This window comes from Mchenga conophoros, linkage group LG12 (assembly GCF_057382185.1).
Source record: "Mchenga conophoros isolate Kocher_MC1m ecotype Shallow Benthic linkage group LG12, M_conophoros_male_GT1.1, whole genome shotgun sequence".
Taxonomy (NCBI): Eukaryota; Metazoa; Chordata; class Actinopteri; order Cichliformes; family Cichlidae; genus Mchenga; species Mchenga conophoros.
The window spans coordinates 20,949,101-20,973,086 of record NC_140537.1 but is presented as its reverse complement, the minus strand read 5'-3'; the positions used below and the strand labels follow the sequence as shown (position 1 = coordinate 20,973,086).

General features: G+C 43.0%; 1 protein-coding gene across 2 annotated transcripts in view; it reads left to right on the top strand.

Annotated features, from left to right (window-relative positions):
* The window catches only part of ebf2 (EBF transcription factor 2), a 28,456-nt gene extending 4,736 nt beyond the window's left edge, over positions 1-23,720 (top strand). Inside the window, exons 4-16 of one of the 2 annotated variants that reach the window (XM_085294435.1) lie at positions 855-910; positions 1,035-1,108; positions 2,445-2,513; positions 16,398-16,479; positions 17,946-18,087; positions 19,118-19,248; positions 20,239-20,365; positions 20,462-20,550; positions 20,669-20,734; positions 21,278-21,452; positions 21,544-21,726; positions 21,839-22,009; positions 22,184-23,720. In XM_085294435.1, coding sequence (XP_085150561.1) covers positions 855-910; positions 1,035-1,108; positions 2,445-2,513; positions 16,398-16,479; positions 17,946-18,087; positions 19,118-19,248; positions 20,239-20,365; positions 20,462-20,550; positions 20,669-20,734; positions 21,278-21,452; positions 21,544-21,726; positions 21,839-22,009; positions 22,184-22,215 — 1,397 coding nt within the window. In that variant the 3' untranslated portion in view covers positions 22,216-23,720. Of the gene's footprint in view, positions 1-854; positions 911-1,034; positions 1,109-2,444; positions 2,514-16,397; positions 16,480-17,945; positions 18,088-19,117; positions 19,249-20,238; positions 20,366-20,461; positions 20,551-20,668; positions 20,735-21,277; positions 21,453-21,543; positions 21,727-21,838 lie in introns of both variants that reach the window. The other variant, XM_085294434.1, reaches the window with a different exon arrangement.
* The last annotated feature ends 266 nt before the right edge of the window (positions 23,721-23,986 follow it).

Sequence of the window (23,986 nt, the reverse complement as noted above, 5' to 3'; positions counted from 1 at the left end):
CTCATCCCCTTCCCCCAAGCGTTATCAAAGGCATCTCAATCGAGACTTTGATGAAAGGAGCACATTTTAAAGGCAATACTTTCCAAACACGCCATGAAAAAATTCACAGGCAGCGTGGTCTCCTCTGAGGGAGTAGTTCAGTGCGTGTTGTCTCCTTCTCCTGAGGCAAAGTTTTAAAGAGACACACCTGATTACATGCAAGTAAGAAGAAATGTTTTAAAAAAGAAACAACCCGTTTGTTTCTTCATTTAAACTCTTTAATAAGCCGATCAGCTCCCGTTCGAACGCAGCAGAATGTCTCCTGCCAGTCATAGCTTCACACAGGAACAACCATAAAAGGAACAGCTTGACAAGCCGTGAGATTCTGGTTATAAATTGTGGCCTTAGAGTCGAATATGAGTAATAATCATCAAACATCAAATAACTCAATCCCCTCAGAAACCATCAGAGAGGAAATTTGAACTGCATGCCAATCTTGTTCCTCCATGTTGGCTGGACAGAGTTCAATGCTTTTTTTTCTTAGAGCCTATCCAGATACTGTGGAAAAAAAATTCTATCATAAATCTTTCCATCTTATTTTGAGAATCCACAGAGATTTATCGCTGAGTGGTTAGGAGAGGTAAGAGAGTTTAAGCGCTTAATGTGACAGATCGGTTATGTTTTGCAATTAATTTAAAATGAGCATCTCTTCTTTGGAGGTTTCCAGCACAATAGAAATGTCTCTTTCAAGCTTCAGTAGCCTCTACCCGCAGCTTACATCCAACTAAAGAATGACAATTATTTCAGTGTAACAGAATTGTTCTCATGCTTGAAACACTTTATAAAAAGTGACATCTTCTTTTTTTTTCCTGCAGGGGTTCGCACTGAGCAGGATCTTTATGCACGACTTATCGACTCCGTCACTAAACAGGTTGTTAAACTTTCCTAAAGTTTTCCCTTGAATGGGATTCCTCTTAGAGTTTTAAGAAACAGCAGTTAATTTACTTTTACATGAAACTCAGTCTGACCCTTTGCCCCTTGCTTCTTCCTCTCAGCCCATATCGTATGAGGGACAAAACAAGAATCCAGAAATGTGTCGAGTTCTGCTCACACACGAGGTTATGTGCAGGTGAGTGTCACACACACACACACACACACACACACACACACACACACACACACACACACACACTAACCTGCACCTACAAATGTCAAGTACTTGTATCCATTACACTCTTTCACTTTGTTTTGTCTCAGTCAGCTTTAAATGGGTTTTGTGGTGATGCTTGGGGCTGTACTTTTTAAAAAATTACCCTGTTATTGAACTGTAAGTCTAGGTTGTCCATCATCATCCTTGTTACAGTTGTAACACACCGCTGCTGTCTGCTGTGAGGCAGCATGTCCCTGGTTAAGCTCCCGTTCCGTCTTGGAGCGCTCCACTCTCTCGGGCCTGTGGTTTTTGCAGTCAGAAATCAACTGACAGCAGCAAACACTTTAGGGGATCAATCTGCTTTTGGCTCATGGAAATAAAAATTATGTTTAGACATGCATGAACTTCATCGGCACTGGATGACAAGTGCGGTGGTGCAGCCAGTGCCAAAGAGCAACTTCGGAAGCAGAGCGAGTTTAAGAAGGCTGGTCGTGGCTTAGGTAGCTGTTTTTTTTTGTGGATGTAGAAGAACTTTAAGAGTGTCTGGAAGTGGGCCTTGACCTATAGGATGTGAGGGCCACAGGAAGAAGGCTAGGGGGACTGGAATATCAGGAGGAGGGCTGAAGCAGAGTGAGCTTTGCCATTGTGTAGCCAGCAGATGCCCGAATGTGACTCACAGCTGGCTAATAACAGAGCCGAAGAGGCAGAGGGCAAGCGTCACAGCTGGGGAGTGAGGCCGTCTGACAGGGGGGCGGAGGGGGGGGCAGGGCAGGGCCAAGCTGGGACACGAGAGGGGTAAGGCGAGGTGTAGGGGTGGCAGATGGTTAGGGGTGGGGGCACTTTTGTTATGCAGTGAAGGGGAGTTGGGGGCTTTGGGAGGGGTTGTTGAGGGGGACTGGTCGGCCAGCAGGCTCCTCGGACAAGACCGCTGACGAATGGTAGGATGTTATGGGACGGTGTGCGTGCGCAGTAAAGCTGCGTGGGGGTTGAGTTTGATTTCAAAATCAATGTGACAGATTGCCTAGCTGGCTTTTCACTTTTTCAATGGTCCCTCACTGTTTGTAGGGTGTGTTGTTGTACCTTTTCTTCCTCTTTTATTCTTTTGTCCATTCTTCCCCACCCCTCCCATGCTGCTTTTGTGTGTTCCTGGATCACGGCCCACTGTGGGGCAGAGCAGCCGGGGTCTATGGATGTGGATGGGTCAGAGAAAAATGGTGGCTCCTCCTGTTTAATTTGTTGTTGTTGATGGGTTTTTTTTTTTTTTCCCACTACGCTAACTTTTTCCACTTTCCTGTTTCTTTAACCGCCCACTCAGTCGCTGCTGTGAGAAGAAAAGTTGTGGCAATCGAAATGAGACGCCGTCCGATCCAGTCATCATTGACAGGTAATAAAATCCAAGCATGTCCCACACAGTGTCCATCACCTCAAACCATCACCTATCTATACTATCTAAACTCTCACAACAGTCCCCTCTGCACCAACTGTAGAAGAAGCTTACACATGCTCTCTGTTCATTTAAGACATAATACCTAACTGTGCGTGTATGCATCACATGTCAATCTTGTTCTTCTTCTCCATGGGAAATATGTTCATTGTTTCTCCGGGGCAATTTACACCACATCACTGCAAACAGGCGATAACATCCAGTGAAAAGCGCCCGTGTCTGTCTCCCATGTGTCTTTCTGTCTGCGGCTTTCTGTTTATCGGCTGATCTATCTTCCAGCTTGCTGGGATCTGTTTCACTTTGGTCACTCATTTGCACCTGAGACCTGACAAAAGCACAGATTTACTTTTATCAGAAGCATGTGGATCATTCACACCACCAGACGGGCTCACATATGTACTTAATGTTCACCCCGAGGGCCAGTTATCAGGCTTAAAGGGAGATGACCACCCCTGTAATCAGCGTGTGTGAGAGTCTTCACGTCTAAAGGGCTTTTGGAGGTCCCACACTGTCTGCCTGGCATTAACCAGCGTGATTGATACTCATAAGCAGACCGTATGTGAAATACCTACTGTGTGATGTCATGGGGCAACCTTCATCACCTCTCTCTCCCTCACTCCCTCCGTTGCCCTCTCCTTCCTTCTCTCCTTCCCTGCAATTGTCTGTCTAGAAAGCACTCACTTCACATATATCAAGGACCCTTTTCTTTCCCCTCCTCAGTTCAAGCCGGCTGGCTGTTGACAGTGTGTCTCAGAGGATCTCAGATGAAGATAGTTTTCATATAACGGAAAAATCGGGTTGTTGTTGTTGTATGAATTTTCCCAGAATACCTTGGAGCAGCTGCTTTTCCCATTTACTCTAGAACATTATTCTCACAATCGCTCCCTCCGCACCCTTTTTATACTTCCTCCTAACATGGCTAAACTGCTTTGAAATTTGCTTTTTAAGTAGATTGGTGATTTTCTGGTGAGGAAAAACAACACAAAAACAGTCTATATTTCTTTGTGGCTTTCTGTGTGTGTGTGTGTGCAGGCTGATGTGCAGCTCTGAGGATTGATTTAAATTAAATCATTGACCTACTGTACTCTCTAATCACACTGGCCATATCCTGTCCTGATGGGGGCTTCTCCCTCTCGACTAGCCTACAAAATCCCCTCCTCAGGGACCCACCTATTAGAAGCCAGTTAATTTCTGCTAAGCTGGTGGAATACTGCTTTGCCCAATCAGAGGTGTCCTTACTTTTCTCCATATGCTCAATGTATGTATGCTCAACTAGGAGGAAGTTTATAACACATATGCATCGTTTGCATGCACGCAAACGAATGTATATTTTCATGCTTGTGGGGATGTTTATTTATGTATGTATATGGATCTATGTACGATTGTCTGTGTGTCTCTTTGACCCCTACACTGACCTTTTCCCCTAGTCCTTGCTTGGGTCTTAAATTATTCATGTGTGTGTGTGTGTCTGAAGCCTATGCGCATTTGTGTATGTGTGTGCACTTCTGTGTGTGTGTGTGGAGGAGACAGTCAGTTTCTGTGGCTCCAGTAATCAGCCTCCTGCTCCCAGCCCTAACACCTGTTCTCCAATTAACATGCAGCGTGCTGGGGCCCACTCCCTTCCACCACCACTGCTTTCTACCCTTTTCCTTCCTTCTTTTCTCCTTCTCCTCGCACCCTCAGTGCATTGCTCCCTTTCCACCTGCCCCAGTTTGTATCTGTGCTTCTGCACACCCCTCTCGCCCTTTTGCTCTCACATGCTTACTATTTTAACTCCCTATTGCTTAATTCCCGTGCTCCTCTTTCTTTTCTCCGTCACATTACCATCTCCTTCACCAACACCCCCCTCCACCCTCCCTTTAGCCTGTCTAATTTTGCCATAATTAGGCAGTGTCATTAGGACACCTACCCAAGCACAAGGGAGTTTGCAATTCCCCAAACGGCCCAAACCCCCTCTTTTCTAATCTCCTTTCCATATTGTTTCAGTTTTCTCTCCCCCTTCTCCTGCTGCTGCTGCTACTGCTGCTACTGCTGCAGCTCCCTCCACCTTCCCTTCTTTCTAATCCTGATCTGAGTGAAAGGGGAGAGAGAGGAGATCACAGCTGATCCACTGGGAGGGGTGAAAGGACAGAGGGTGGAGGGATGAAGAGGGCAAGGGCAGGAGTTGACAAAGAGATGACTCGAGTTGCTTTTGGGGGCGAATTATCTAACGCCCCAGTGCCTGCTGTGTCTGCTAGTTTTGCAGCTGCATAGGTGAACTGTTATACTCGCAGTCCTAATGTGACATCTCTGTTTGCAGGATGTCACTTATCCTTGACTGATGGCCTGACTTGTTTTCTGATTGGTTAGATGAGTGGATTGTTCAATAGGAAGTTGGATCAATGCCTCTGGGCTCATTACTATAAATGTAATTCTTCAAGCTCATGCAATCAATGTATTTATTACATTACATTTCTTTTCTTTCATTTCGCTTGTTTTAATAAACATGCGTGAATGAATCTTTTTTCAGAAACTGGTGGTTGATTATTTTGACAGGTCATTTTTAAGGTCATTTATTAAGCAAAACAGAAAATTATTGAGTGCTTTCAGGTCAAAATTCAAATACTGGTATTTCTTTTATTTTTATTTCTTTATTTTTGGATGATTGCTTTCACTGTTTGAAATTTAGCTCATTCTCAATCTCAACCCAGGCAGATCTGTTAATGGTGGTATTATTGCAAAACTGATCTCTGACCTCAGAGAAACTATATTGGTTCTGGGCCTCAGTCTTTATGAGTGAGCTGTGGGGTTTACAATGGAGACAAGCAGATGTCAGTATTAGTATTAGGCTGTGTGGGTTGAATGGGATTTGTTGGGGGGGCAGCTCTGGGTGTGTGCTTTTATATTTGGCTAAGAAGCTGAGATCAATAGTTGGTCATATAGAGTGTGTAGAGGGATCCATTGTAAGGCAGGAGTCTTGTGAGGGGCACTGGGGTGATCAATGGTAAGCACTATCTCACTAATTGATCGTGTTTCCAAGAGGGCCCTTTTTTAACAAGCCGGTGCTCAGAGAAAAGACGAATAATCAATAGGAATTTTCCAATGTTGTCAATATGCCTGTTCCCTCCCCCACACTGAAAATGAGCTCACAAGGACTGTTACATACTTGTGCACACTTTCATCAGCAGCAGCTTAAACCCAGATTTTTTGTTTTTCAGAAGGATGCATTTAGAGTTTATTTTATTCTTTTATTTATTAAAACTATAGTATATGAGTCTCGAGAAATGACTTTATTTGAGCTTAGCTCCGAGAACGATCCATTATTCTTAATCTTAGGTTGTGGGTTGTATTGATCTGTTTGTAGTCTTGGTTCTAGTTGTGTGCATGTACCACAGGTTTGTTTTCATTGAGTGCGTGCAGGGTTTCCTTTCTGATCAATATACAGAAAATTGGTTTAGTTTCATCTCAATTACAAATTTCCTCAGGTCAATGTGCATTATTGCAGTTATTAGTGAGCAGTTCTTAATGCTGGTATAAATCTTATGTCACATTTCTCTATATATCTCGCTTCTGCGGTGCTTGTGAGCTGTTAAACTCTGTCATTTTTATTGTTTTTTATGGCTCGACGCTGTCTGGAAAGTTTGACAATAAACTATTCAAATATCTGTTGCTGTATGTAAATACCTGCTCCCTGCCATTGTGGTGTATTAGACAGACAGTGTGACCATCTGTTTTGATGTTAGTCTTTCCACCTGCGTGTGCCTGCCTGTCATATTTTCTTTAAAAACCCATGATGATGCAGACTACTTCCCTCTGTGCTTCCTGCAGGGATTTGCTGCCTACCTGATTTCACAGCAGGTCACATAAAGTTACTCCTTGTCCTACTAATGATGGGGAATATTGGCCTCCTCATTCTTCAACCGAAAAGAAAATAGAAACTACAAGTCTTTGGGAAAAGAACATTAAACTATCAGCCAAAGAATAAATGCAGCAACATTTTTTGGACTGTGTCAGAGGTCGAATTCCTTCCCTTTCCCAGATGCATACTCAAATTCTACCGCCAACTCGCCCCGTTAGGTCGTCATATACACGCTTGAGAGTTTTATGTGTGAGACAACAATGTCATTTTAGGAAACCGTTTCTCATGCATCCAGTATTAGATTTGCCTTTTACTGTACTTAATTAAAACTCATAATTCACTCTGTGTACACTTGTATGCTGTCTTTACCTTTTTCCTCTCATATTATTTTAGGATGAGTTTTTTGAGGTTTGGTCCAAAGCTGGAAATGGTGCACGTAGTGTCTGAACCCACACGCTTTGGAAAGCACAACTCAGTTTCACATTTTTATTGTGAAGTCACAGATCTTTTTGCCAAGAAATTATTGAAGTCCAGTCAAATATCTCAAAGTGTGTTCATACGCGCCATCCTGAACCCGAGCAATCAGCGCTAAGATCATAATATCATAGCTACATGGCTTCAAAGTTGGATCTCTCAGTTACTTTTATTTGATCCTTTGACTGGAAAAGAGTTGAAGATGATGGTGGTGAAGTTGTTGCAAACTGAGACAAATACACCTTCACATACTCTGAGTGCAGCTGTAGCTGGCTGAGGTGTTTAAGCTGTCAGTTTCTATGACAGTAAGTGGCAGTCCAGCTACAGGTGAGCCTCAAAATCTAACATTTTCAATGTGTGCAGACTTGGCTTTAAAGCTGCTGTTGAATACACTAAAGAAACTGAACATGTCATAGAGAAGCATGTGTGCGCTCTTAGTTACGGATACAGCAGCCATTATTATCTTTGCATAAATTACCTGTCTGTCACACATGCATGTTCAGAGACAAAGTCTGCCCCCCTCAGTCCGCTGTCACAGGACTCTCCCTGGTGAGCTGGTACTGTCCAGTCCCTCCAGACCCTCTGTCAGCAAGCCCCTCATGCAGGGGTCCAGGCAGCGTGGCGACAGAGCCCTGAGGCTCTAGTGCACAACGCCTCACACAGCAGAGCGGCACGTAGGCTGGACCACTGAGCAGCTGGCACAGGACTGTGGGGATGGCTCCTCCCTTGGGGCAATGCAAGCAGGAGAATGACACAAAGACAGACAGGGAGAGACGATGCAATGTCTAGAATATCAAATTCTCTGACAGGCACCGCATCAAACAGTAAGAGCCACACTCAGAGTTAAGACCGCTGAAAATGAGTTCAGGGACCTTTGGTAAGTCTCAAGCTCTCTACATTTTGGTGTCATGTGACCTGGAAATACCCGGGACTCCAGCATGCACAGGAAGTGTATAATGAGTGGAAGGTTATGGGCCGAGTTTGTGTTTGGTCACCTTTGCTCTGATACGGCCAGCATTTGGCTGTTGTGGCTTGAACTCTGCCACAAGAAGTAGGCCTGGTTTGTTTTCTTTGAGAGCCTACACAGGGGGCAGTAGGAAACAGACAGCAACGGAGAGATGTTGTGACAGGAAATGGGATCGGACTACCAATGGATGAACTGTGTGGGGGGGGGGGGGGGGGGGATATTTATGAATGTGAATTTTGGGGAGGGGTGGGATGCTGGGGAAAACCCTCCCATTTGTCTAGCCACTAATAAGGTTCACCTTTGGTTGAGCAGTGAAGGGATTAAGCAGGGACGCTTAAAGGATCACAAGTGGGCAAATTACAGTGATTTAGCAGCACTTCAGATCATGAGCAAGCGAACAAGCATTCCTGCACTGGACTTTCATAAGAATCTAGAATCTTTTGTGTGTGTTTGTGTGTGTGTTGGGGGGGTTGCTGGAGTCAAAGGCCAGTTAGCAGTGGTATTTAGTAACAGGGGCTGTTTTCTTTGGCTGGACACTGCTGCTGGGGGTGACTGGGTTTGGTTGTGGTTAAAGGCTTAAATTTCACTAATGACTTAACAATGCCCCCTGGTGCTAAGCCGGCCCCACAGGCCACCTTGTTTTTTTGTTTGTCTATTTATCTGGGATCTGGAAAGACTCTTATTTTTCTTAGGAGTTAGATTTCTCTGAAATCCCTGACGCTCACTTTTTGAAAGCATTTCCAAACACTAATATTTACACTTCTGCAGAATTTAAAAAAAAATAAAAAATTTGATTAAGTATCACAGGCAAAAGTTATACTTCCTGCGGTCCATGAAGGAAACAGACAGGCAAAGACGCTGTGTATAGACACAGTTCTTATACAATAGCTTTTCATTCGTAAGAACTTCAGTACATTTATCAAAGCTGCTTGAAAAAAATCAAGCATGGAGTAGCATGGAGCATATGAGTGCAGGATTGCTGCAGAGAACCTTCCCACTGAAGGCAAGTCCATGGTGTGTTTCCATCTTAATAAGAAAATCTTTGGTGTGACCGTTATTAGCCATTCTCAAGCAAATTTAATGTGTAGAGCACAATGTAGATACTGCACATTATCTTTAATAATAATCTTTAATAATTTGTTAACTGTCACAATTTGCTGTCTTTGTGCTATTTCAGATGTTACATCATATCCGATAGTCATGGCTATACCCAGGTTATGTTCCCCTTGAGATTTAGTTTGATTTAGTTAAGTTTTTTCTTATGTTTTTTTTTGCTGACCTCATGATTGATTTTAGTTACAAATAAGAAAATAACCCACACTTTCTATTGACCGTGTGCAATACACAATTTTTTTTTAACTGTCTTGCAACAAACAGCGAGCAAAGAACCAAAATGGGCTTAAAAGTATAGAGAGTGAGCTAAAAGCCTGAAGTTTTTGAAGCGTTTTCACGAGATCTCATGAGAACTCGGTGGCTTGTCTGATGTGGGGATGATTGCTGGATCGAACATAACATTAACAAATAAAAGTCTGACAGGAAATGTGAATTAAAAATGGAAAAAGCAGTTTAACAATTGTCGCTGCAATCTTTTGGATACATGCAGCAGGGTGTGGGATGGTCCTGATGAATCTGTCAGGGCTGAGGGCAAGGGGTGATGTGACTGCTGACAGGCTCCCAGCAGGCATGCTGAGAGCCCCAACAGTCTGCATGCCCTCCCTAAAGCCTCCACCCTCCTGGCCCCCCAACCACTCTGCTCCCCTTCTCCTCTCGCAGTCCACGGCTCCCACACATTTGTTGTGTATTAGCCATGGACAGTAAATTACAGCACCTTGAAACCTCTGAGTGATTCCATTCCCATCTCTTCGCACGTTCCTCCTCTCTCCCTTCAGCACCATTATCCAGCTCACTTTCTCTGCGTCTGTCTATCTTCCTCATTTTCTCTCCTTTTGATCTGTTTTCCTTCTCCTGTCTGTCATAGTCGTCCTGGCTTTTCGACTCCCTCAACCCTGTCAGATTTCTCTCCCCTGTCTGTCTTTCTCTCACTTCTGCTATACTTCTCATCCTCCTTTCTCCATTGTGTCACGCTACACAGCGTTCCCTCCCAAACACATCCCCTCCGCTCCCCCTTTACTTTCTTACAAGCAGGTCCCTGTTGTCTAGGCTTCACAGGTTTCTCAGCAGTTTCTCTCTCTCTCGTGCTGCTTCCCATCCCGCTCTCTCGCCCTCTTCTTCCCTCTCCCTCTTTACACCCCCCCCCACCCTCCCTTCTCTCTCTTTCTGGAAACAGATGTTGTTTGTCAGATCTTATCATTACTGGCTAATTAAGAAGACATCTCTTCTCCTTCTGTTGTTGCTTCTCTTTCCTCTCCTCTCCCTCTCAGTGGCATCCATCCCAGCTTCATTGTTCTTTTGGGCCAAGCTTTATACACGTTATTGGTAAATCTTATTAGCTGCTGATTGATTGAAAGGGTATTGAAAAGGTAAGATTAGATTTTGGTGCGTCGTGGATGACCTTCTGGCATATTTGAAATCTATTCAGTTGAAGAAGGTGCTACGTGTCTCCATCTGACAGTTGTGAGAGTATATTTTGAATCCTCGTCCCTCAGGACACGCCAAGCATGCTGGGAGAGGTCAGGCCACTGATGGGACTTCTATTCCCTGTCCTGGTTGTGAATTCATGCTCTCTAGACTCTGAATATCTATCCATATCTATCTATTTGGCAGGCTGACCGCAGTCCCATGTGGATGGTCTCTATGCTATGCTTTTGGCTAAGCTCGAGAGACTAACACATTAATTCATTTTAAATTGTTGAAATGCACATTTAGCAGCTGGTGAGAGGTTATGCAGTAAAACACTTTTTACACCCAAGAGAAACCTCTCAAGTGCCTCTTGAGTACCCTTCCCATCATTCCACTTTCCTCCTCGCAGCCCTCTTAAGCTCCCAGCTCCAGAATGCTACAGTCACTTTTTCAGTGGCAAGCCTAAAGGTTTTACAGCGCTACCCAGCTCTATAAATCAGCACCAGTGGTTAAAATGTTTGGCTTTGTCACAGTTCTCAAGTTTAGAGGCGGGGTAGGTCTGGGCTGGGGTTGCAGGGGTGAAGCCAGCCCGGGAGGCAACGGAGAGGAGGCCAAAAGGGACACAGCCAATCCACCAGTCAAATTTATAAAGAGCTGAGTTCATCCATGTGCTCGCTGTCTGCTTTAAGGTGTATCTGATGAAAGTTAGCATGTTCCTTTTTGAAGCCCAACTTCTTAGTCCTGCATTTTGTCTTCACACAAACAGCCAAAAGAAGAAGCCTGAATAAAATCTGTGTTTTATAGCAGCAAAATAATTCTAGTGATGTGTAATTACCTGAGATAGGGATAAGAACGGATAAATAAAACACACAGCATTAAGTTGATGTGTGGTATATTCACACTGTTTTATTTTACATGAGTAAGTTGGCCAATGGAGGATAATCTTCCCAGCTCACACAGGATAAATACTGCTGTCAAATGAGATCAGGGTCCTACAGTGACAATCCATTTAGTAGATAAAGCCTTCATCTGTATTTAACTTGTGGAAACAGATGAGGGTCAAGCTTTATTTTTTTTTAATGATGATGATGACGACTGCATATATGTTTAAAAAGCATCCCGAAAAAAAGAAAATGAAAGAGATGCTCAAGCTGTAGGGAATTTGTGTGGCATTTGCTGGTGAAAGGGCAGTGAAGGTGATGCCACAGATATCCCTGTATGTTTTTAGGAGGAGGAGGGGAGCGGACTGGGGACGACTGGTGTGAAAGGTCCTGTGGTGGTATGCGACAGAGGGGGTATCAGTTCGTGGAGGGTTTTCTGTGCCCCATTAGCAATGTCAGAGGTCAGGTGCCCCGGGTGTTAACCCTGGTGACCAGTCTAGCTCCCAGTCTGCCAGGGGACCCTGGTCCAGGGGTATTTATTACTCTTCCCCACTGACACATACACATCTACTATGCTCATGAAGGAAAACAAAGCTCCCCCAGCCATTTCTCAGCCAAAATATATGTCCTAATTGGATGCATGTCCATACAGTGATGCATGATGACCCATCTGTAGATTTTTGTCTTACAGTGAAAAATTGTTACATCCTCCCTGATTTATCCAAATCTTCATTCCTAGCCATGAGCTGCAGCGTGTTTTGGCCCATTTCACGCGTGTTTTATTAAAAATCAGCTAGCATGCTTACATTTTTTAGGCATTTGTTTTTTAGGCATCACTTTTTCTAATGTGGATAATTCTGCATGATTGATTGTGCACACATGGCTGCTTTCAAGTCAGTATTTGTCTTTGTGTGTGCATGTGTACGTGTGTGTTGTTTTATGGCCTGTGTGTGTGTGAGACATACACATGCATGCGTGCATGTATCTTAGCCTGCTGTACGAGTTAGTGTTCTCAGTGTGTGAGTGTGGCAGAGGAAGGCCCTCAGCATGTCAGTATGTTTTAATGCTTCACATCTGGTTTCCTAATTTTCCTCCCCTCCTCCCCACCCGCCTTTCAGCTCCCCTCCACCACGATGTCAGGACACTGTTTTGTTTTTTCAGGGTGGCGGTGGGGAGGTGATGGAGGGGATGTCTGATGAGTGATGGCCCTGCATACAGGACGTCGACATTCTTCCTCTCTTCCTCCGCGGCCGCCTCTTCATCTTTTTTGCATTTTGCAGCCTTTTTTAGTTTGAATATTAGGGATTACAGACTGGGTCAAAAATTACATTTATTAAGATGATGAAGAAGAGCGTCTCTTTTTCCGTCTCCACTTTTCGCCTCTCACCAAGCAGCAGGGATCCCACTTTTGCTGAGCAAAAATGATGACAGTCACCCCCTCCCCATAGTTTGCTTTAAGTTTTCTCCTCTCGTATATTTGGATTAAAGCATAAATTTGTCACTTTTGCTGCACTGACCCAAAATTAGAAAACTAAAGCCAACCCCAGGAAAGTGAGAGTCGGAGTGTTTTCTGTGCTCCTGGCTAATTTGAACTCTTCATTAAAGCCACGCTTGAATCAGATTGCTTGAAGAGCCACTGCAACCAGTAAAAGTTCATTTACAGCGAGCATAGTGGGTGATGTGTTTTACGACTATGTGAAAAGGCAGTTTATGTCAACAGTGATTAGTGCTGATGAATGCCTATGAAAATTTTTGTTAAGTCCTTTGGTGCTTAGGTGCTCACTGGATGATTAAGGCCATGTGTAAAGCAGGGCAATGCTTACATGTGTAACAGATGCTAAAATCGACTGAGGAATGTGAAACCAAGCATAGTAAAGAATGAAAACGTGTTAAAAAAAAAACTGTTACTCTTTTATTGTTTTTAGTGTCACGACTTGGAGTTTGGTCACTGATCTAGTTTTAGCAAAGCAAGTTGTCACTCCTGGGATGCCCACCTCATGCTGCGAGGTCTGTGTTTAGTCTTGGGAACTGACGCAGATGTAGACAAAGGGACTGGAGGCCTTGACAGAGATTTAGAAGTGAAGACAGAAAAGAAAAAAACACACTCCCTGTGGCGGTCTAGTGTAAAATGATCCCAAAGTTTAAGACTTGGTTCTATGTTTTGTTTGTGTTTCCTGTTTTAAGCGTGTCTGTGGAGGGAAGACGCTGCAGAAGATAAAACTTGATTCTCATAGCTGACTGCAGCATGCTGTAGGGTGAAATTTGCCACTAATGTGGAACAGCAATCTTAATCTAAGAAGTTTTATTTTTAAAATACATTTTTACAAGATTACCAATAATGCTTTATCTTATAGTCTGCAGTTCTTCTTCAATTGTCAGTCGTTAAAACAAATATTTATTGAGGCAGACAGTTTAAAAATTGTTTCATACCTCCCATTAGTTTTATTTGCACTGTGTTACCCACTTGACAGTGTTTTAATAAAAACAGGATCTCTCTTTTCCACCTGCTTTATGGAGCAGTATAATCTGTGGATGTGTAACAAGGCAGCTATTAAATATAAACACGATAACTCTGGTGGAGTTCTTTGAAAATAGCCTTTCTCTGCAATTTCCCTGTGACATGAGGATCACCTCCAATTCTTAGCGTGTTCTCTTCGTCTCTTCTGTGTGCACGGGGAGGTGTGTGGGTGTATTACATTACCAAAACAAAAACAAACAACAGCAATATTAAACTTTTGCAACCACAATAGAGGAGGGGATAAAAACAGAGGGTCCTCGACTTCTTATTAATTATGCAAGATTAGTCTAATTATAATTCAGCAAATGAATGTGTGGCAGAAGGTGCGAGGCGACGGGGCTGGGAGATTTGCATGTTAAGTGGGCAGGGGGAAGCGGCTAATGCATGCTAATATATGCGTCAATGTCTCGCTTTAATTTCAGCATTTGCAGCTGTGTGCGTCCGAACTGGGGGGGGTGAAAAGTTGACTCAATGGGTTTTTGGGAGGGGAGCAGAGGGGTGTGTGTCAGTGTATTAGAGTGTGCATGTATGCATGCATGCGGATGTGTGGTTGTGAGCGTGCATGTGTGAGGCATCCGGTGTCATACAAACAAGGAATGATGAGAAGAAGTCAACAAACAAGGTCAAGAACCCTCAGAAAGTGCACAAAGCCTGAGATCGGTGTAGACAGCCTTTGAATTAGGTTGTGATTTTGGTATCTGATGCATCACTACAGCAGAAATTTATCATGTCAGTCAGTCAAGTGAGTGATTACGACTGGATTGTGTGAGGAAACCAGTGTTATCAAACCACAGGCATACAATGGACCTGCTTACTGAACCAGAAATGTGATTCCTGTGATGTAATGGTTAATGCATAAGGCTTCTATATTCCTTTAAATGAGTCACAGTGTAAGAAGCATTGGCCCGGACATAATCAATATGTGTTCTGTATCACCTTCAGTAGACACAGTAAAATGAAACGGGACACTTTTGATTATTGTCCACTTGTAGAGTCCAGAACCAGACTTTAAAACTCTGCCTGTGCAGGATTTTAACATACATGTACTGCTGCATGTATGTTAAAATCCTGCAGATGTGCCCTTTTACATGTTTCCACCCCAAACTGAGCATAGCTTTGAGTTTGGAGGCCTAAGATCTAAGTGATAAATTGCAATCGCCCTCTGCCAACAACAATATTGATTGTCCTCTGACGAAATAGCTCAAATCAAGAAATATTGGACACACTGTTGGAACGGAGTTAGAAGCCAGGTCCTGTTCGCAAGGGAGGAAGTTGGAGCGAGTGATGGAAGAATAGCGAGTAAAAACTGACAGAATGAGGGAGAGATTAGTATTCGATGGGAGGATTCAGGGCCATGGGGCCAATATGAAGTTCCTCTCCAAACAACCGCTCTACATTAAGATGACTTATACTTGCAGAAAACACAGTGTGGGTGGGATTGGAGCCCCCCCCCAAACTAAAAAACCCCCCAAAAGAAATACGTTGCATCCTTGTGCAACATTTTTCTCTGCTTTGCTATTCTTTGTTTTATTGGAGTGCTAATGGGTGTGTTTCTCACAGACACGGCAGAGATGTGGCAGATGTGTTTACTGTGAAGTGAAGAAGCGTAATTACATCACAATCCTGCATCAGCGCAAAGCTCATTCCTATTTTATTGTATTTTAACACATGTCCTCTCTTTAAGTCCTCCACCTCCTGAGCCCTGTCTGCACCTGTCCTCTTTATATACTTTCCTGCCTCTCACCTCGCCAAGTCTCTCTCCTGGCTCCGCGCTGGGTTTCAGTGATGGAATGTGTTCTTGTTGTTTCCTTTTCTTTCCCACCGCTGTCTTTGCCTCAGCATGGGGACTTTGGGATTGCGGCAGAGCTGCGTTGCCATGGCAGCGGGCTATGTTGCCGAACTGCGTACACCTGGGATTTGGAGTCTCTCTCCACAGTCTCCCTCTCTCCTATTTATTCCACCTTTCTCTCAGGTTTCCTTTGGTGCAGCAGAGGCTATCAGCACCTCTTTCTCTCTCTCTCTCTCTCTCTCTCTCTCACCTACTCTGTGTCTGCACAGTCTATCACACCCAGAAGTAGACTCACATACGTAATGAGACACATATACTTGAAAACAAAATTCATGTCCATACTAGTGCCTGTGCCTCTATCGCTACCTTCCATCTTCCCACCTCCTCGTTTCACTTTCTCTATAGTTGTCTGTACTTCATTTCCCTCTCCATTCCCATGTGGGGGTTCAAATACGGCATTGTGGGATACCACGGTCCCTTGAGTCTCCTGGCATACATCACTGTCTCCAGTGTACTTTGAAACACCGTGGCTGTTTCACTGGACTGTGCTTCAAAATCTCATTACTTGATTTAAAGTGTAATAACATTGACTTTATTATTAAACTAAACAGCTGGGATTGAAGACAGAACAGTAATCAGATGTGTACAGAGCAGAGACGCACACATCCGCACAACCTTACACACACAAGACCTGTCTCGGAAAAATAATTAGCGTCTTCTTAGACTGCCAGTTTGTTACAGGGTAGCAAATAATCACAAACGTGATCAAGATTCTTTTGTGTGATGCTTTTTTTGTTGCTAATATACAAACATGTGTCCTTGTATTTACCTTTGCAGGTTTTTCTTGAAGTTTTTCCTGAAATGTAACCAGAATTGTCTGAAGACAGCAGGAAACCCAAGGGATATGAGGAGATTTCAGGTACAAGTACACGGAGGAAAACCAGCAAGTGTGTGAGTGTGTGCTTGCATGGAAGTGGGGAACGTGGCACTAAAAAACAAAAGGTTTTGGATTAATGAGAATGTCACCTCGTGTCTTCTAATTTAGATAGAGGATTTTGTTTTTGAATTTTCTTGTCACACTTTTACCTTAAACTCCTCCTTTGGAGAGGTTATGCAGAGAAAAACACGAAGGTGGGAGTTAAAGGTGAAAGTTAAAAATCAATAAGAAGACAGCAAGACAGAAAGACAAGTGAAAGGAGTTGGATATGTGGAGGGGGGCTTGGTCGTGGGGGTGCTGGAGTGCAGGAAATAGGTTGAGGTGTTTCAGGAAGTTGTCAAGAATTGAGTGATTGGCTCCAGATGGAGGAGGTCATGCTCCGTGACCCAGGAAGTGGTCACTTGGGACGCTCCCGCCTCACTTCCTCTGCCGTCTTTCAGCAGCAGCGGCCTCTGTCTGGCATTCTCCTCCTCCCAGCAAACCCCCTGTCCCTTCCCTGTCTTCGTCCTGCTGTCTTGCACCATTTTTGCTTTATCCCCTGCGAGGTGACACACGCTGAGAAGTTATGAGCACGCAGGCACTTGGAGACTGTCATCTCCGGGTTAAAAGGTGATCGGAGCTGGACAGGAGTCTGACGCTAGATCGATAATTTACAGTTATTTTCCTATAGCTGCCCCTCTTTTTCCACCACCTATGGATCATATGCCTTTTCTCCTTTTTTCCCTCCTCGTGTTCCCTCACCTGTAAAATTACTGCCATGTGTTTATTTCAAAGGGAGTAAAAAGATTGATCTTTTCTGACATATCTAAAAAAAAATAAACAAAAAAATAAAAATAAAAACATTATGGTTTATTCAAATTCTTTTCTCATTGATCTTCTCCCTTTAACTGTCAAAAAATGTTCATAAACATGCGGAAACTCAGTTTTGCGCTCAGGATTAGCATCAACACTCATAATTTTTCCAAAGAGAAAAGTGTCTTCTCATTAATTATTTGTATGTCATCCTCATGATGTGGGAAGGGACACACACATGCTGAGACCAGAAAATCAAATTAGGGTCACAATATATCATCCACTACCTTAACTGCTGGCTAAAATGGGAGATTTGGTCCATATGTTTGCTGTCATTGAAGGATCACGAGGAGACAACGATGAGCCTGCTGCATGCTCTATGAATCAAAAAGTTAGTGCAGGAGAGGCCATATGGAGACCTGATGGGGGAGTGGAGGCTTGCGGGAACAGTGTCATCCCCAGAATGCAGACATATTATGGAGATCCTGGGGATGTCACATTACCTATTAAGAAATATGACTATCACCTGTACACTAAAACAAATCGTTGCTCAGGGATTTTACTGTCGTAACCTGAGATTGTGACTCGCAGCATGCTGTCTAAGTGGGTCATAGACGCTCATGTATCTTCCTCATGGCTCTTTTCCTCTCTTTCAGGTGGTCCTGTGCAGCACTGTGAGTGTAGACGGTCACGTCCTAGCCGTGTCTGACAACATGTTTGTCCACAACAACTCAAAACATGGCAGAAGAGCTCGAAGACTGGAGCCAGGCGAGTCTGTCGAGAATACGATGGAATATGGTAAGACAATTACGCCATCGCGTCACACTTCATTTACCGTACCTTTTTTTTCTGTGTTACATGTCTGCTGCATCACTCACAAGAAGCATAAGACACACTCATCCACAGAACATAAGGGAACAGCAGGTACTCGAGTTGCATAACGTCCGATCATAATCACCGTGGTATATCAAACATAACTGCTGAGGTCATTAACTGAACTAATTAAAGCATTTATTCCATACTTGTCAATGTGTCCTAAAATATTCAACTCAAGATAATGCTGTCATCTCTAATAAACAATGTGCTATGTGGGTGACCAAGGCTTAGGTGATGAAGTGAAATTACTCCTCCCAGAGCTGGTGGTTTGATATCTTACTGCTCCATATGCGAGACTATCAAAACCCAGTCTGTTTCACAGGGCAGGCAAGCACCTTGTGTTGCAGCTACGGTGCTGTTAGTCTCTAAACAGTGAAGGAGAAACACACTTCAAAATGCTTTGTAGAACCACAAAGTGAAAATGCGTATATAAGTGGAGACCATCTTATTGTAAGCCTGAGAACAAAGTTTACAGTTGTAGACCTGGAAACGGATCTCCATCTTCAACATCACATCTCAACTAAGAACAACTTATTTATCTGAACAGTGGTCAAAGGTAACCAAGAACATTTACTCCGGTTCTGTGCATAAATACATTTCATAACGTATTTATTTTTTAATAGAGATTTGTTTTTATCTCTTTCATTTAACGTCCATTGCTTGAGCTGCTGTGTCTGCTGACCTACACTGTATATCTTTCCAATGTGCTCTTCGAGTTCATTGTGGATAAAAATCACATCGTAAACAAAATTAAGTTGAAATATTCAGGCACTAATGCTTTTAGCTTTTGTAACTTTATCTTAGAACTTGTTTTGCACAATCCTGAACTACAGAGCATCTTTAAAACAGTCTTCATCAGATCTCCACTTCCGTTGCACATCTTCTTTTCTCAACTGCTGAACATCCTGTATTGAAACCGCTGAAGTGAATCTTGCTTTGCTCTTCTGTTTAGCTACCCCATGTATCAAAGCCATCAGTCCGAGTGAGGGCTGGACCACCGGTGGTGCAATGGTCATAGTCATTGGGGAGAACTTTTTTGACGGGCTACAAGTGGTGTTTGGAAGCATGCTCGTATGGAGCGAGGTAAGAGCATCTTCATAACATCACACTAATGGTGGTAGATATTTAAAAATGAAAACTTATGCTTTATCACATTATTTCAGTTACTCAGGTGCAGCCTACACAAAATTAGATTGTGTACTGAAAATTAGACTGTGCACTGTAGAAGTAGCCTGAACATTTACAGGACACGGTGGTGAGGATATTTCTTTAAATGCCAGTGGCAGCTGTCATAGCATGACAAATGTCACCAGGGTGTCACAGAGTTAACCTCTTAAGCCCCAAGCCTAACTGATCTCCTGCCTTTTGCCCCCGTATCAGGGGGGGTTGGGGCTTAAGAGGTTAAGCTAATGATAGTAGTCCACTTTTTGATGGCTTGAAATTTGCCACTTGTGTGTCTTTTCCTGGCCAAATGCCAGTTTCACTTTGAAAACTGAACTAAAAAATAGTCCAGCTACACTTGACTTGAGCTCCAGACCATGAGTAAAAGTCATGTGCATGGCTCGTGACCAGGACTTCTGGCCTTGTATGTAGTTTCAAACAAGCTTATGCAGGTTGTTTCCAACCTTGAACTGATTTTTTTTACACACCATGGTCTGGGTCTACAGCTCTGGAGCCTTTAGTTGGGTTTTTTGGCTGTTACCATGCTCTTGATTTTTGAAATCCAGATATCACAAGCAAGTGAGTAGTCATTCCCTAAAGCATACTCTGAAACTAGCAATAGTGACCACAGATGCACAAGGAACCTTATTATTGACCTCATCAATGAAGGAAGAATTAAAGTTGCTTCCTAGGCCTCTGTTCAGCTGGATCGTTCTCCTGAACATCCCCCGCTGGTCATTACAAAGAAGAACGATTCAAATTCTTCTTCACTGACATAATATGTCTCTGTCAATCTTTATATATAGTCTTTTTTTTTTACAAGGAGCAGAAATAAATAACCAATGTTTAGCTGGAGTCCTCATGTTGAATTTCTTATCATTTTGTGACACAGTTTCTGTGTTTGTTCCCCAGCTGATCACACCACACGCTATCCGTGTCCAGACACCTCCGAGACACATTCCCGGGGTTGTGGAAGTCACACTGTCTTATAAATCTAAGCAATTCTGCAAAGGAGCACCCGGGCGCTTTATCTACACAGGTATGTAGACACATCATTGTGCTCTATTTGTCCATGTTATCCACAAGAATTTTAAACTGAGACTGATTTTGACTTACTTTGTCCTTCCTTTTTTAGCTCTTAATGAACCAACCATAGATTATGGCTTTCAGCGTCTTCAGAAGGTTATTCCTCGGCACCCTGGTGACCCAGAGAAACTAGCTAAGGTGAGAGAAAGCTACATATATGACCTTACTATATTACGATTATCTTTCAAACCACAGTGCACATGTCATAAAGAGGTTATTGTATTCAATTTGGTTTTTGTTCTTTTGTTTTTTGCAGGAGATCCTCCTGAAAAGAGCAGCAGATCTTGTGGAAGCTTTGTATGGAAATCCACACAGTAATCAGGTTTGGTGGAAATTTTCTTTACATATTGTATTGAAGCCCAGAATAATGTACACATGTGACTGTGATTTTGTATTTTTTACATATTAACAATTAGCATTGATTTATAGACTGAATTTCTAATGTAAATGACTGATGGTTTCCAACATTTCATTATAACGACTGCATCTTCCAAAGAGGTGTGGCACTCAGAAAGCTAAAAGATTAAAAAACATTGCAAAAAAGTACAATTTTAGATTGTGGATGTCAAGTGGCTGTTCAGCTGCTGATTCTCAGTTTGCACATGAAATGAAAACTCATGAAGGCACCAGTATGAGTCAGAAAACTGTCAGCTGCACGGTTGGTACACCGTATGAAACTTGTAGCTAATGGGCTAATTGGGTGTAGCGGAGACATTCACAGTTTTAGACATTAATTAGATATTAGATATTGTGTTTACTGCCAAGCTAAAGATATATTAATTAACAGCAATAACATGTTGGCCAAACTGCATTATATGTCTGTGAGCCTGACCCATTGCTCTCTATTTTATTTGCCCTCCTGTAGGACATGCTACTGAAACGAGCGGCTGACATTGCCGAGGCGCTCTACAGTGTTCCCCGTCCTCACAGTCAGCTGCAGGCACTGCCCAGCTCACCAGCCCACGGCAGTGTCATGGGCCTGGGCTCCTATCCCTCTCAGTTGGGTGTGAGCATCGGAGAGCCAGGACAGAGCAGCCAGGGTGAGCAAACTGAGCCTTAAGTCATCCTTCACGTTTGATTTTGAAGCTAATAAAGCTCAAATGTAACCCAACTTTTCCACGGCCCCTCCAGGTTACATTCGCAACTCGAGCAGTTTGTCTCCAAGGGGTTACCCGTCAGCCTCAACTCCCCAGCAGTCAACCTATGGCACTAGTGGAGGGATGACTGGAGGCTATGGGACAGTTCCCATGACTAGTCTAGGTGTTCCTGGATCTCCTGGTTTTAACAGTGCCTCCCCCACTGGCTCTCCCTACAGTAAGATCTTAAAAACTTTCTAAATATCTTCAAGTGTTCATTAATGAACTTAACAAAGCAGATGTGTTATGACTTTCAGGCTTAAAGTTGACTGTTGCTCTCTGTTCCACAGTAATGCCCTCTAGCCCCACTATACCAGGAAGCTCCAGCTCCTCATCTTCTCTCTTGCCTTTCTCCTCCTTCCCGTCTGCTGCTAAACAGAAGAGTGCTTTTGCTCCCGTCCTCAGGCCCCAAGGCTCTCCCTCCCCTGCCTGCCCCGCCTCAGGGGGGAACAGCTTCAGAGGTAGTCATCCAACTCACTATCTGACCCCCCTGTCTGAACTTATGAATGCAGTCTAACCCCTTGTACTAACTCGAAAGCTTTGACTGAACAAGACAGAAAACAGTTGCTGGATGTAGAATAATGCAAGAGCTGACTGAGTCGAATCATAGATTTTGTATATTTTTTTCTCTCCAGCAATGACGGGCCTGGTTGTTCCCCCGATGTAGCAAAGCACCCCCAATCTACCCCAGACCACTGCTTCACTTAGCCCCTCTTTTGGCACTACGAGGGCAGGGAGAATGGAAAATTGATCACTAGCGACCATGTACTGTATATCTTCCCTCCCCAACCCCGTATGCTCGCCTTTTCTTAGTCCCTTTTTCATCCGTCTGGATGAACAGCACGGGGTATGAAAATGTCCAAAGACCAGCTATCCACTGCAGACACGGAGGAGAATAATCCACCCACAACCACAGAGACCATCCTTAGCAAGCAGCACTAGACTGGACCACATTCGGCTGTGTACGTGTGTGTGTGTAATGAAGCCTCGGAAAAGAAACAGATGAAGACTGCTTTGAATTTCACCTCAAGCTTCAAAAGCATCTGTGTTGACTTCTGACCAACCATCACATGCAGTATTCACCTTTTTTCCTCAACACCTGCGCAAAACCATGGCCAGAGTTTTACAGGACGCACAACGAGAGCACTGAACACTGATGGACGACAGACAACTCAGATAAAAAGTTGCAGCTCTAAAAAGCAGGGTGCTATTCTGTCTGCGTATGGACACGTTAAACGGCATGTGTGTAAACCGTCTGTGAGTTAGTGAGAGGTTTTTTTTGTAGTAGACTTTTTGAAGACAATTTACATTCCAGAAAAACAAACCCTTTATTTTTTGTTCTGATCGTTACGGTTTTTCAAGGGAGAGCTCTTTGTCTCAAGGGTTATTACTAAAGGAATTCATATATTGATTTATTTAAAAACAAGCAATTTAACTTATTATTGTTAGTTTAGGTAATAATATAAACGTGTTTTTATACAGTGATACTTTTTCCAGCTGTTACTGACATGAATTTATCTCAGCGGTTACTAATGAATTTGATGAATGATCAGCATAGAAGATGAATTCGTTTTTTGTTTTTTTTAAGTAAACATCCCCAGTTTGCAGGATCTTGCATAATGATATATATGTTGCAGAAGGTGATTCTCCTTGTGTAAAGGAAATGTTAGTTAGCCTTATCCCTTTTTAATTTCACTTTAAATGCATGCTCTCTTACACCGATGCCCTGGTACTTTTTCACTTCACATTACAAATTTAAATATATACGACTGTGACTTTTACATTTTACACATCCATGTTAAATGTCTCAGCCCTGTACAGGTCTCTAGTCACTATGCAGTACGGTAAATAAAAGCACAAATGCTCAAAAAGAAAGAAAAGAAGCGGGCGTATTAGATGTTCACTGACCCTCATCATTCTGTTTTTACTTGTACTTCCTTACTTACATTTTTTTCAGTATGACACAAACTGCATTCTCAGGACTCGAAAAACAAAGAACACAAAGAACAGATGACTCTTGCAAAATTGTTTTTAGAGTTTGGTTAATTTTATTTATTTAAAAATTATTAGCAATTTAATATTATGTTTTTGAAGCCATCTTTCTTTGAAATGATACAAAAAATAGTTGCAAATGTGATTTGTATATCTCAAGGTGTAATTATATTTTGTGCTCCAAATAAAATGGATACTGAAAAAAAAAAAGGTGTGATGTTGATACAAGCTGCTTTGTTTCTTGCCCTGCGTTAAATTGTAAACTGTCTTGGCATTCATTTTCACACACACTGGATTATCAGACAGTTTACTGGACATTAAGATTTTACCACAGTGCTCCACAACTCAAGGTTGTGCTGAATCTATTTTTGACTGCGCCCATCACCTGTGTGCCCGTGCAGCTTGTTACACTGTTTTGTATACATAGCTGATGAGCCGCAGCATCT